At 41.2% G+C, this 13,069-nt stretch overlaps 1 protein-coding gene across 1 annotated transcript; it reads right to left on the reverse strand.

The window, feature by feature from the left end:
• Positions 1–9,275: 9,275 nt before the first annotated feature.
• LOC143033182 (uncharacterized) lies at positions 9,276–11,831 on the reverse strand. The gene has a single exon (XM_076198376.1). The coding sequence runs from the start codon at positions 11,829–11,831 to the stop codon at positions 9,276–9,278; it is 2,556 nt and encodes an 851-aa protein (XP_076054491.1).
• Positions 11,832–13,069: the final 1,238 nt, after the last annotated feature.

Consider the following 13,069-nt stretch of genomic DNA (forward strand, 5'->3'; position numbering starts at 1 on the left):
TTGTGCCTTTTTGGGTGGGGCTGGGGGCTTAGGGGCTAATGTCAAACGAATTCATACAAATTGGGGGAGGGTAGGGACAAATTCAGCATTCAGCTGATCGAGAATTCCTTTCTATTCAAAATATGTTCCTTGAGTAACAAAACTGTATTACCTGGAACTCAAAAAAAAAAAAAAAAAAAAATCATCTCACTCCCACAAAGTTGTAAGTGATAAAACTCCTGCCAGGTGCGGAAAGTCGCCTTTTTTCGGGGCGGGGGTGTGCGGGGGAGGCAGATGTTGTGTCGCCTCCCTACCTGGTTATGACATGTCGAGAACCAACACATGAAGCACGCATCGGGTCACAGAAATCAAACATAAGACCACATGCTCATAAGTTTGACAGTATCTACTGGGTTACCACGCGGCCTCATTACCTGGAACATTAATTTATAAACTGGGTCACCGTGGTGAAGGGTCGTCAGTTTCTGCTTGTGTCTGCTTGTGACGACTCTATTCATTAGATATCGCTCTCATTCTATTTGCAATTTTAGAAATATTCCTCTCTCTCTTTTTAGGGGGAAAGGATGAACCAATCGTGAAACCCGCTTTTCATTTAACAATTTGTCAATCTGTTGGTCTATAATTCTTTCAATTCACTTCTCATCAACGTTTCTATGTCGTTCAATTTCAGTTCATGCAAGCAATTTCGCATAATTGCGTTATCTCCTTATTTGTTTTATGCCCCAGAAATTACTTTCCTTCTCTTGAGTCCGTCTGTACCTCTTGTTTTACTCGAGTTCTGATCATTTCATACACTTATTTTTGTGTACGTTTGAGCCAAGATTTGAGAAATCTGCTGATCCAGCTTTGCTGTCAAATGTGTGGCCATCACCGTACAATTTTGTTCTCTTAGAATTTAATACAGCCTTGACAATCTCGACCCTTCACCCGAATAAAATAGGCTGTCCTTTGCGTCATTCAATAATGTAAGGGGGGAGGATCCGTTTCCTTCCCATAAGTCTAATAATTCAATTACAGCTATCTCAATATCAAACTGCTTATCATATGTGTTTTCTGCATGATTTTGTAAATATGTGTTCACTAATGTTATTGTTTGGCCAGTCTCTACAGAAAAAAAGTTTATACACTTAAGTGTATCATTTAGTCTATCTCAGAGGATTTTAATCATCTTAGAGAAACTCGTCCAGTGGTCCAGTCATCCAGTTGTAAAATTTTACGAACATATATATACATAAAGGATTTACATATAAATGCATACACACATTATATATATATATAAATATATATTTATATATATATATATATATACATATCACTATATTTAGGTGTGGAACGGGTGATGAGGTAAACGAAAAAAAAAAAAAAAGTTGGAGTTTATTACTAACGTTTCGTCCTTAAAGGACTACCTCAGAGTATGAGTCGTCAAACTCTGAGGAAGTCCTTTAAGGACGAAACGTTAGTGATAAACTCCAACTTTTTTTTTTTTTTTTTGGCGTTTACCTCATCACACTTTCCACTCATTCCGTCATACATATTTCAACATTTATATATATATATATATATATATATATATATATATATATGTGTGTATATATATATATATATACATATATATATGTATATATATGTATATATATATATATGTGTGTGTGTGTGTGTGTGTGTGTGTGTGTGTGTGTGTGTGTGTGTGTGTGTGTGTGTGTGTGTGTGTGTGTGTGTGTGTGTGTGTGTGTGTGTGTGTGTGTGTGTGTGTGTGTGTGTGTGTGTGTATGTGTGTGTGTGTGTGTGTGCAAAACAAATCCCTAAGCACACGTGATAACAAATGCAGAAACCATTTGGAAAATAAAAGAATCAAATACCGAACGTTTTCGTCTATTCAAGACATCATTAGCATACAAAGAATACAGAAAATGACAAAAGGTCGTAATATTGTTATATACATAGTTGCAGAGGGACTGGGAAAGGTCCAATGTTACCCAACTACAGAAGAATTATTTACAATCTTTTTAATAATAACGTTATCTAACTTATACATACTTAAGCTTATATTCATATCATTTTCAAAATTATTTTGATGTAACATGATTCAATTATGTTCCTTTCTATATTGTTGTGACAGGATGCAATAACTTTTGTGTTTTACCAATCAATATTATAGGAAAACTCTTTTTGGTGGACGAAAAGTCCGCTTGATATTTGACCCGTTCTTATATTGTATTTATGTTAACTTATCGTTTTTCTTCAATCTTTTCCTGTTTGGTCTTTGTACTTAAAAACACACACTTTACAAGGTATGCTGTAGATACATCCTTCTTTATCTTTAGGAGAGTCTTTAATTAGATAGTTCTTAACATTATTGTTGTTATTAAATATCACCTGAATACCAAAGTTTTTATATATTTGGGGGAGGGTGATAAAATTTTCATGGTAAGGAATTACTAAAATGTTCTTCAATTCAAATTCTTTTACTTGCGAGGTGTTATAACATGTTCTTTTTTTTTTTCTTGTGCTTTGTCTATCAAATGTTTTGGATACTTTAAATTCTGACCAATCTCATAAATAAATTGCACATTATATTCAAAATACTCAGAAGAACAAACTCTAAACGCTCTTAAGAACATAGAAGAAAAAACAAACAGATAACTTGGTATTTTGATGATGTTATGAATAGATATGAATGTATGAGAGAATATTGGTTGGTTTTCTGTAAACATTAAATTTAGAATATCTACTACACTGATGAATACTTACATCTAGATAAGACAATGTGTTGTTCTCTTCCAAGATTTTGAGTCAATAACACATAACTTAATTAAATTAATAATTGTATGGGAAGGAAGTAAAAGATCATATTTCTTCAATTCTTCTTCAAGAAATCCTAACACGTCACAACCCGGAACTCGAGTGAAAAGACATGTTACATCAAAACTAACCAGTTTGAAGTCAAGTAGTTTGTCCTTTAAATCAATATTATCTTAATATGTGATTTGGAATTTTTCCCAACAAGAGAATACCAAGACACTAGCCATTTTGATAACTTATTGCTTCAAGATCCAACTGAACAAGTAATGGGCCTGACTGGATTGTTGACTTTGTGGGTTTTTATTAATCTATACATATATAGAAAAGGTGGTAGAGAAATACGGGTTAGAGCGAGAACCCGTATTTCTCTACCACCTTTTCACTCATCTGTCCAACCTTCACAACAATATATATATATATATGTATATATGTATATATATGTATATATATATATATATATATATATATATATATATATATATATATATATATATATATATGGAAGTGACGGGGACACTGTGAAGAACTTTTTAATCAGTTCAGTGTTACCTATTGAAATATTCTTAAGTTTCTTGTTAAAATCACTATTTACACTACCTAGTTTTTCTTTTTTAATCTTTACCAAGGTTCTTCATCACTTAACAATAGAACCATTTTCTCTAAGTATTCTTTTTTATTCATAATAACAACACAATTGCTTTTACCCGCCATGGAGATGTGTAGTTCTTTGTCATTTTTAAGGTTATTATATGCAGTCAAAAAACGTTTAGGCACGATTGATGGACAAGACGCGGACAGAGCATTGTACACAAAACCTTTACATAAATTAATGTATTGTGCTGAAGCATCACTAAATTTTCTCCAAATTACGAAAATTCTGGGCAATTCTTACAGAGTTCACATTTTGATTAATATGGATTGAAATTTATTTTTAACAACCAAAATATATACGAAGGTGGGAGGGGGAAACACGGGTCTTGATCCGATTATTGAGTTTATTCCTGACCAGTATCGCTTTACAGTAGCTTATTCAGAGGAATGATAATCGGATCAAGACCCGTGTTTCCCCCTTCCACCTTTCTCATAATTGTCCCATTGCCTCAATGTAAACATATATGTATATATATATATAAATATATATATATATATATATATATATATATATATATATATATATATACATATATATATATATATACATATATGTGTATATATACATATACTGTATATTTATATTTACATATATATATATATATAATAGTACACACACACACACACATACACACACACACACACACACACACACACACACACACACACACACACACACACACACACACACACACACACACACACACACACACACACACACACACACACACACACACACACACACACACACACACACACACATATATATATATATATATATACATATATATACATATACATATACATATACATATACATATAAAATTCCTTGATAATGTCTTAAATAGACGAAAACGTTCGGACTAAGCTTATTTCCCAGTGTTTTTTTCTGCATATTATTTTCACGTGTGCCTTGTGAATTACTGCATATATACATATATATATATATGTATATATACATATACATATATATATATATATGTATATATATATATATATATATATATATATATATATAAATATATATATATATGTATAACAACGGCTTTTCCCTCATACAAGGGAGGCACCAAAACTCAAAGGCATAAATCAACTCTCATCGATTTCATCCTCACATACTCACATACTGTGTGTATGTACACACACACACACACACACACACACACACACACACACACACACACACACACACACACACACACACACACACACACACACACACACACACGCACGCACACACACACACACACATATATATATATATTATGTATATATGTATATAATATATATATATATATACATATATATATATATACATATATATAGTGGTAGCGGAAAATTTGGGGCCAAATCAACGAGAGAGGAATGTAAACAATTGTGACATTTAATAGACAAAGACATTTCAACGACTCACTACGTACTTTATTTGCCAAGCGATTTTTCTTTAAACTTGAGGAACTCCTCAAAACGTGCTGGGATGCATCTTTCTATTTTTTCTTCGTGTTGGTGAATAATATCATCCCAAATGTTCCATATTTAGATTTTTAGCTTCGCTACAGTCGAAACGTCACGATCCTGAAGCTGTTTTTTAATGATATGCCACACGTGCTCTATGTGATTTAGGTGTGGTGAATTCCCAGGCCCTTTTTGAAGTAATATACATCACAGTCCTCTGACCACCGGGTAATAGGCCTAGGTGTGTGAGCAGGAGCTCCGTCCTGCATAAATGAGCTAGTGTTACATTTTCAGAACTTTGAGGCTGGTTATCATACAATAACTGGATATAACTGTCCCGATTTACAATGTCATTTTGTTAAAGAAACACTAAATTGCCAACTCTACCAAACGCAAAGCACCCCTACACCATAACACCTGTTGCATGTTTCACCACTTCAGCTTTATTGTGTGGGTCATGAAGGTCCGACCCCCTTCCGCGCCTCACACGCCCGACGACACCACAAACGTTGACTCGTCACTCCACAATACTTGTTCCCAGTCTTCTAGGGATAAATCCTTTTATTTCTTACAAAAAGCTATCCAAACACTAATGTTTTTTGCACTTAAGAGTGGAAGAACATTACCACAACAACTACGGTATTGTAAATCTTTGGCTAAATGATCAGAAATACAGCTTACAGACACGTCCTGCAGCAGTGCAGAGTTCTTTTCCGTCAGTTTTTGAGCTGTGAGTGTTGGATCTTTATCCAACTGCCTCCTAATAACCTTAAAAGTACAATTTGATATCTTCCTTGGCCGACCAGAGGAATGGCGTCACCTCCTCTGTCTCGAAATTTCTTGGTCCACTTTTCCACTTGCCTCACTCCCAGTCCTACACAAGTGGCAGCATTTTTATACTTATAACTTTTCTTATATAAGGTTATAATAGCAACAATAGTGTCACTTCCCAGCTCCTTACTACTTCCCATTACGGAGATATCGAGGCTCAAAAGCATAGACCACCGCGAAAAATCGAGTAGTCCACGTTAGAGATGTTTACAAACTGACACCATGTGACCCAGGGAACGACTAAACAGAGTACCCAAGTAGTGCATATTATCTAGTCTAAATAAAATATATACATACATTATATATATACATATATATACATATGTATATATATATATATATGTATATATATATATATACTGTATATATATATATATATATATATATATATATACTGTATATATATTGTTGCAGTCTAGGTAAATATGACTACAACAACGAACTCTACTTGTCACTGAGGGGGGTTGAATAAAAGCGTGATGTATAAAAATACCTAATTATTAAGTGATACTTAATTAATACAAGAATACTACATCACACTTACAACCTAGCTAAGGCCTATTTCTTAACTTAAGGTACACAATACTTAGGATAATGGTGAGACATGACCACTTGGGTCAGGGGTAGAAGAGAAGTGACGCGAACCCACGCCACGCCGAGTTGAACAGAGGTCAGCGTGAAGAGAGTTGCCAGACGTCACCATACGGCGACGTAGTACAGAATCATAATACATTCTGTAGTCACAAGCACACATAGCAAGGCACGCAACAACAATAAGAATACTCTTGAAAGGTATTCAGCAATCATAATTGGAACTAGCTACTTTCCTAACTAACTAGAATAATGCATAACCAGTAACAATACACACAACCGCGCATGCGCGGTCGCGATCCGAGGTTAGCGTACCCACGCTAACAGGCGCGCGGGAAGACCCCAGGTCAAGGCTTTGTGTGGACACCGCGCGGGTAAATCCTGGGTCGAGGTATTGTTTGAAGCAAGCTCGCAACACCTTCCCCCAAAAAGAAGGTGAGTCTCCCGAACGGGAGGCGAATATGAATCATACACATAAAATGGGCACATGGGTAATCCACAAAAATAAACATACCAGAGCGCATGAGAAATGCATACAGTAAATGCACAGTATACGTGGAACATGACACAAGGTGAATATAAATAATATACATGAGAAATAAACACAAACAGTATACGTGGGAAATAAACACAACAGTATACATGTGAAATAAACACAACAGTGTACATGGGAAATAAACACAAACAGTATACATGGGAAATAAACACAACAGTGTACATGGGAAATAAACACAACAGTATACATGTGAAATAAACACAACAGTATACATGGGAAATAAACACAACAGTGTACATGGGAAATAAACACAACAGTATACATGTGAAATAAACACAACAGTGTACATGGGAAATAAACACAAACAGTATACCTATAGGGCTGGTGCACGAGAGAGGGAGTCCGCCAAAAGGTTTAATTTTCCGGGTATATGCCTGATTTTTAAATTAAACGGTTGGATAGCCAACGCCCACCTCAGCAGGCGCTGGTTTGTATGTCTCATCCGCTCTACGAACGTAAGCGGATTATGGTCTGTCAACACCTGTATCGGATGTAGAGTGCTCCCGAGGTACACGCGAAAGTGTTCGAGGGCCATTAACAAGGATAACGCCTCCTTTTCCACGGTGGCATAGTTCTTCTGGTGTTTGTTAAATTTCTTGGAGTAGTAGGCGACGGGTGGTACTACTCCTTCCTCGCCTTCCTGTAGCAGCACGGCCCCTCCTGCGACGTCGCTGGCATCGGTGTGCAAAATGAAGGGCGCTTGCAAATCAGGTGCGCGCAATACGGGCGCTCCAGACATCAGGGTCTTGAGGCTCTCGAAGGCTTGTTGGCACTCGGGGGTCCACTTGAAAACCTTCTTGCCTCCCAGGAGGTCGGTCATCGGGGCTACAACGGTTGAGAAGTTTGGGCAGAACCGTCTATAATAGCCCGCCAGGCCGAGGAGACGCATCACAGCCTTCTTGTCCGCTGGCACAGGATACTGTTGGATGGCTGCGATCTTGGCGGCGACAGGCCGGACCTCGTTCCGCCCTACCACATGTCCGAGGAAGGTGATTTGAGCATGGCCGAACTCACTCTTGGCGAGGTTCACCGTCAGGCTGTTGGCCGCCAGCACAGCGAATAGGGTCTTCAACCGGTCCAGGTGCTCCTCCCAGGTATCTCCGAAGACAACGATGTCGTCAAGGTAGCAGCGGACGCCCTCCAACCCGGTCGTGATGAAGTTCATCAGGCGTTGGAAAGTGGAAGGGGCGTTCCTAAGGCCGAAGGGGAGGACCGTGAACTGATACAGTCCCTCCGGCGTGACGAAAGCGGAGATGGCTCTCGAGCGCTCCGTTAGTCGAACCTGGTAGTAGCCTTGTAGCAGGTCCAACTTCGTCACCCACCGCGCTGCACCCACGTCGTCGATGACGTCATCAATCCTCGGCAGGGGATACCCATCAGCTTTCGTCACGGCGTTGACGCGGCGATAGTCGACGCACAGACGCATCGAGCCGTCGGGTTTGGGCACCAGGACCACTGGGGAGGCCCAAGGGCTGTGGCTGGGTTCCACGATACCTAGCTCCTGGAGACGCTGCACCTCGGCCCTAAGGTACTCCCTCTTGAAGGCGTTCAGGCGGTAGGGGCGTTGGCGGATTGGAAGAGCCCCCTCGGTATCTACGTCGTGTTCCAGGACGCCCTTGAAGTCCGTGAGAAGGGATTGAATGTCCTCCACTTGAGCACCAGCGAGATGTTTTAGTTTCTCACTCAGGTTTCGCACGATAGTCGAGTTATCCAGTTTAGGCCCTGTCGCACTGTGTGTTACCGAGAAGCACTCGTCACTCGCCTCACTCTCTTCCGGCACTACCATACACACGGGCTCCGCCCTATTGCACTCAGCCTCATCACGATCGTGGAAAGGCTTGAGGAGGTTCACATGCACTAGGCGCCTTTTCTTTCGCCTATCTGGGGTGTGTATCACGTAGTTGGCCTGCCCTTGACGCTCTAAGACTACATATGGTCCACTATACTTAGACTGTAAAGGGAGATTATTCAAGGGCAAAAGAGACAAAACTTGGTCCCCTACAGCGAAGTATCTGTCTTCAGCTCTATGAGACCTATCAAACTGTTGTTTCATCTTTGTCTGCGCACAATCTAAATTTGAATGAGCAAGACTTAAAGCAAGTTGTAACTTCTCCCTAAACTTAGGTACATAGGAGGCCAACGGGGTCTCTGCCTCGTTAGAGATCCAGCTCTCCTTCAGTACCTTAAGAGGTCCCCGTACTTCGTGACCGTATATTAATTGGAAGGGGGAATAACCTAGCGATTCTTGCACGCTGTCGCGTATTGCAAACAAAAGAAGATCTACTCCCTCGTCCCAATCCCGCCCAGTCTCGATGCAGAAAGTCCGTAGGACTCGTTTGAGAGTTTGATGAAATCTCTCAACTACTCCCTGTGACTGGGGGTGATAGGCCTAGGACCTCGACTGCCTGACACCCAGGCTTTCCATCACCTGATTGAACAAACGGGAGGTAAAGTTGGATCCCTGGTCCGACTGCACCACTGTTGGAAGGCCCACTTGGGTAAAGAAATGAATCAGGGCTCGAACTACATTCTTCGCCGTGATGCGGCGCAAGGGAATGGCTTCAGGATAGCGTGTCGCACAATCTACAATCGTGAACAAGAACTGAAAACCACGGGGGGTCTTGGGCAAAGGTCCCACGCAGTCGATAACGATTCTCCTGAAGGGCTCTTTGACTACGGGTATGGGCTGTAGTGGGTACGGTTTAACCGTGGGATTAGGTTTCCCAGCTACCTGACAGGGACGGCATGTACGGCAATATGTACTGACGTCTCTCTTTAGCTTGGGCCAGTAAAAATGAGACAAAATTTTGGCGTAGGTCTTTCTGACTCCTAAATGCCCGCCTACGCCATCATGGGCGATACTAAGAATATCCTGGCGTAGGGGGCGGGGAACTACAATCTGATGGTGAACTGTCCATGGGTGGTTGGCAGGTGAGACGGGTGAACGAAATTTCCGCAGCAATACACCTGAGCTGGTGTAGTAGCAGCTGGCCTCTCGTTCAGCTTCTGACTCACTAACCGCCCTACTACTGAAGCTGGCTAGTTCAGGATCCTCTGCCTGGAGCTGTATGAGCTTACTCCTTGTGACTGGCGAAGAACTAAAACTAGCCAGGGCCATGACACTATCATCATCAGAGCTACTCTTAGTTTTCTCTGCCGGTGAGGGATCTTCAAAAAACTCTCCTAAACCAATCTCAGGGAGGTCTACTTGACTGGAGTCTACTTCCGACTCCTCACAAGGCAAGGAGGGATCTACATCATCAAGTCTTCCACTGACAAGCTCACTACTTTCGGCACCTTCCCTTTGGCTCATGCTGCGAGTGACTACACACGCAGGAAATAGCCCAGGAATTTCCTGTTCTAACTGTCTGGTATTGTTCTCAACAGAGGGACGTGATGAAACCACGGCATTAGGTAACATCACTCCTCCAGCGAGGTCATTCCCTATCAAGAGAGATACGCCTTTTACAGGTAACCTATCCACTACTCCTAAAATGACATAACCGGATGTGATAGGGGAACGCAAATATAACATGCACAGTGGGAAACGTGATCCCCCGGTTAAACCGTTCACTAATACCCAATTTCCGGTATAACACGTCTCTATGGAGGGGACAGCATCCTTAGCCACTAGAGATAAGGCAGAGCCTGTGTCTCTCAAAATCTTAAGGGGAATGGGTTCACTGAACTGTGTGAGAGCTACGGAACCAGATGAGCAATATGGTTCGAATGGAGATGATGTGGGAGAAGAATTAGCGGTGGCAACAGGTCGGTTATTAGTAGGAGAAAGGAGATCCAACTGAACCTCCGTCTGTTCTGCCACATTGATCGAGAGAGAGGGGGTTCCTACAAGAGAGGGTTTCTTATTTATAAGTTTATAACAGTCACTAACCTCGTGACCTGACCGCTTGCAATATTTACAGAAACTCTTCCTCTCACTATTAACGCTGGGTCCCCCTGTCTCACGGGCAACGGGCTTACCTGAGGTAGATGATGGGAATCCTGTAGTCATCCGAGGTCCTGCTGCCTGTGGTGTTGACATGGGAAGAAGGGGACTGGCCCGCGGTTGTGAGGGTGGGGGTCTTTGGTCCGAGGGAGTGGGTCTGAAATGTACCTTAGGATTAGTGAGGCAAAAGTGATCCGCCACTGGGCCTGCCTCAGCTAGTGTGCGGATACCTCTCTGGTCGAGGTGGGCTCGTAGGTCTAGGTGAATGTTGGTGCGGATGTCTTCGAGCAGAATTAACTCAATTATTTCTGAGGGAGTTTTGGCATTCTCGCTCTCTATCCATTTGTGTATGAGTGTGTGTTTGCGCCGAAAGAATTCGACGTATGTTTCTTGACTTTCTCTTTTCCGTTTCCTAAACTGTTGTCTATAGGCTTCAGGAACAAGTTGATAGCTCGTAAGCACAGTGGTCTTAACCAGCTCATAGTCTTTAACCTGCTCGTCGGAGAGAGCGGAGAAGACATCTAAAGCCTTACCAGTAAATGACCGATAGACGAGCTGAGTCCACTTATCGTACGGCCACTCGTTCATTTTAGCCGTTCTTTCAAAGCAGGCAAAGAACCTGTCTGGTTCATCTGCATCAAACTTAGGAACACTACCTAGGAAGTTGTTTATGTTAAATGTGGGAGTGTTATTTGTTTGAGCCTGCCCCGGTCCCTGTTTTATAGTTTCCACTTGTAACTCGAGTTTTTTAATTTCCAGCTTTAATTCTAAAAGGCTTTGGGTCTCCCCGGCTCCCTGACATGGGGGGTCGCTCTCCTGCTCGTCATAATATTCATTTTCCACGAGGTGGTCATGTATCCTCTGTTTCAGCGAATGTACTGACAAGCTGGAGTATCCCTCCAATCCGAGGCGCCGAGCAACAGCCGTAAGCTTAGTCTTTTTAAGTTTTTGTAGGGCTGTGAATGTAGGGGCTGTTAAGAATTGTTCAACGTCTGCCATTTTTTTTTCCGGCAACCTTAAGCACAATTTAAACACAATAGGCTAACCTAGCTACAGTGACAAGTCGTTATGTGAGTTCAAATGAGAAAGAATAACCAACTGGTGCTTACCGCGAGATATCTCCAATCGCACACACACAATACACAGTACATAAACACGTAATAAAGCACTTGCGATGGAGTTCTAAATACGTATAGCACACATTTGTAATGGTTCGTGATCCAGGCACGGGCCCCCACTTGTTGCAGTCTAGGTAAATATGACTACAACAACGAACTCTACTTGTCACTGAGGGGGGTTGAATAAAAGCGTGATGTATAAAAATACCTAATTATTAAGTGATACTTAATTAATACAAGAATACTACATCACACTTACAACCTAGCTAAGGCCTATTTCTTAACTTAAGGTACACAATACTTAGGATAATGGTGAGACATGACCACTTGGGTCAGGGGTAGAAGAGAAGTGACGCGAACCCACGCCACGCCGAGTTGAACAGAGGTCAGCGTGAAGAGAGTTGCCAGACGTCACCATACGGCGACGTAGTACAGAATCATAATACATTCTGTAGTCACAAGCACACATAGCAAGGCACGCAACAACAATAAGAATACTCTTGAAAGGTATTCAGCAATCATAATTGGAACTAGCTACTTTCCTAACTAACTAGAATAATGCATAACCAGTAACAATACACACAACCGCGCATGCGCGGTCGCGATCCGAGGTTAGCGTACCCACGCTAACAGGCGCGCGGGAAGACCCCAGGTCAAGGCTTTGTGTGGACACCGCGCGGGTAATCCTGGGTCGAGGTATTGTTTGAAGCAAGCTCGCAACAATATATATATGTATATATATATATATACATACATATATATTGTAACACATCATCGGTAATCTAAATCGTAAGATGGAATTTACATGTGCAGAATCGTCCTAATAGCGACGTTCTAAAGGATGTTTGGGTGTATATTTTTGATTGCTACAGTTTGTATTGAAGGAATTATCATAAACTTACGTTTTAGCAGTTTATCCGTCCTGCAAATATAGAGCTACAGTTAGGATTGGTGATAGGGGGAGTCGCCCACTATACAAGCCCTCTACACCAACACTCGTGTTGCACTGGGACATGCCCGTCAATGCCACTGCTCTAAGACGAAGCTCTGTCCATTCTATGTTGGAATATCAAATAAAGTAGTACATCATACATACATGTACCAAGGCTTTTCCCCCCC

This window comes from Oratosquilla oratoria, chromosome 15, assembly GCF_046742065.1.
Source record: "Oratosquilla oratoria isolate Oo_2021 chromosome 15, ASM4674206v1, whole genome shotgun sequence".
Classification (NCBI taxonomy): domain Eukaryota; kingdom Metazoa; phylum Arthropoda; class Malacostraca; order Stomatopoda; family Squillidae; genus Oratosquilla; species Oratosquilla oratoria.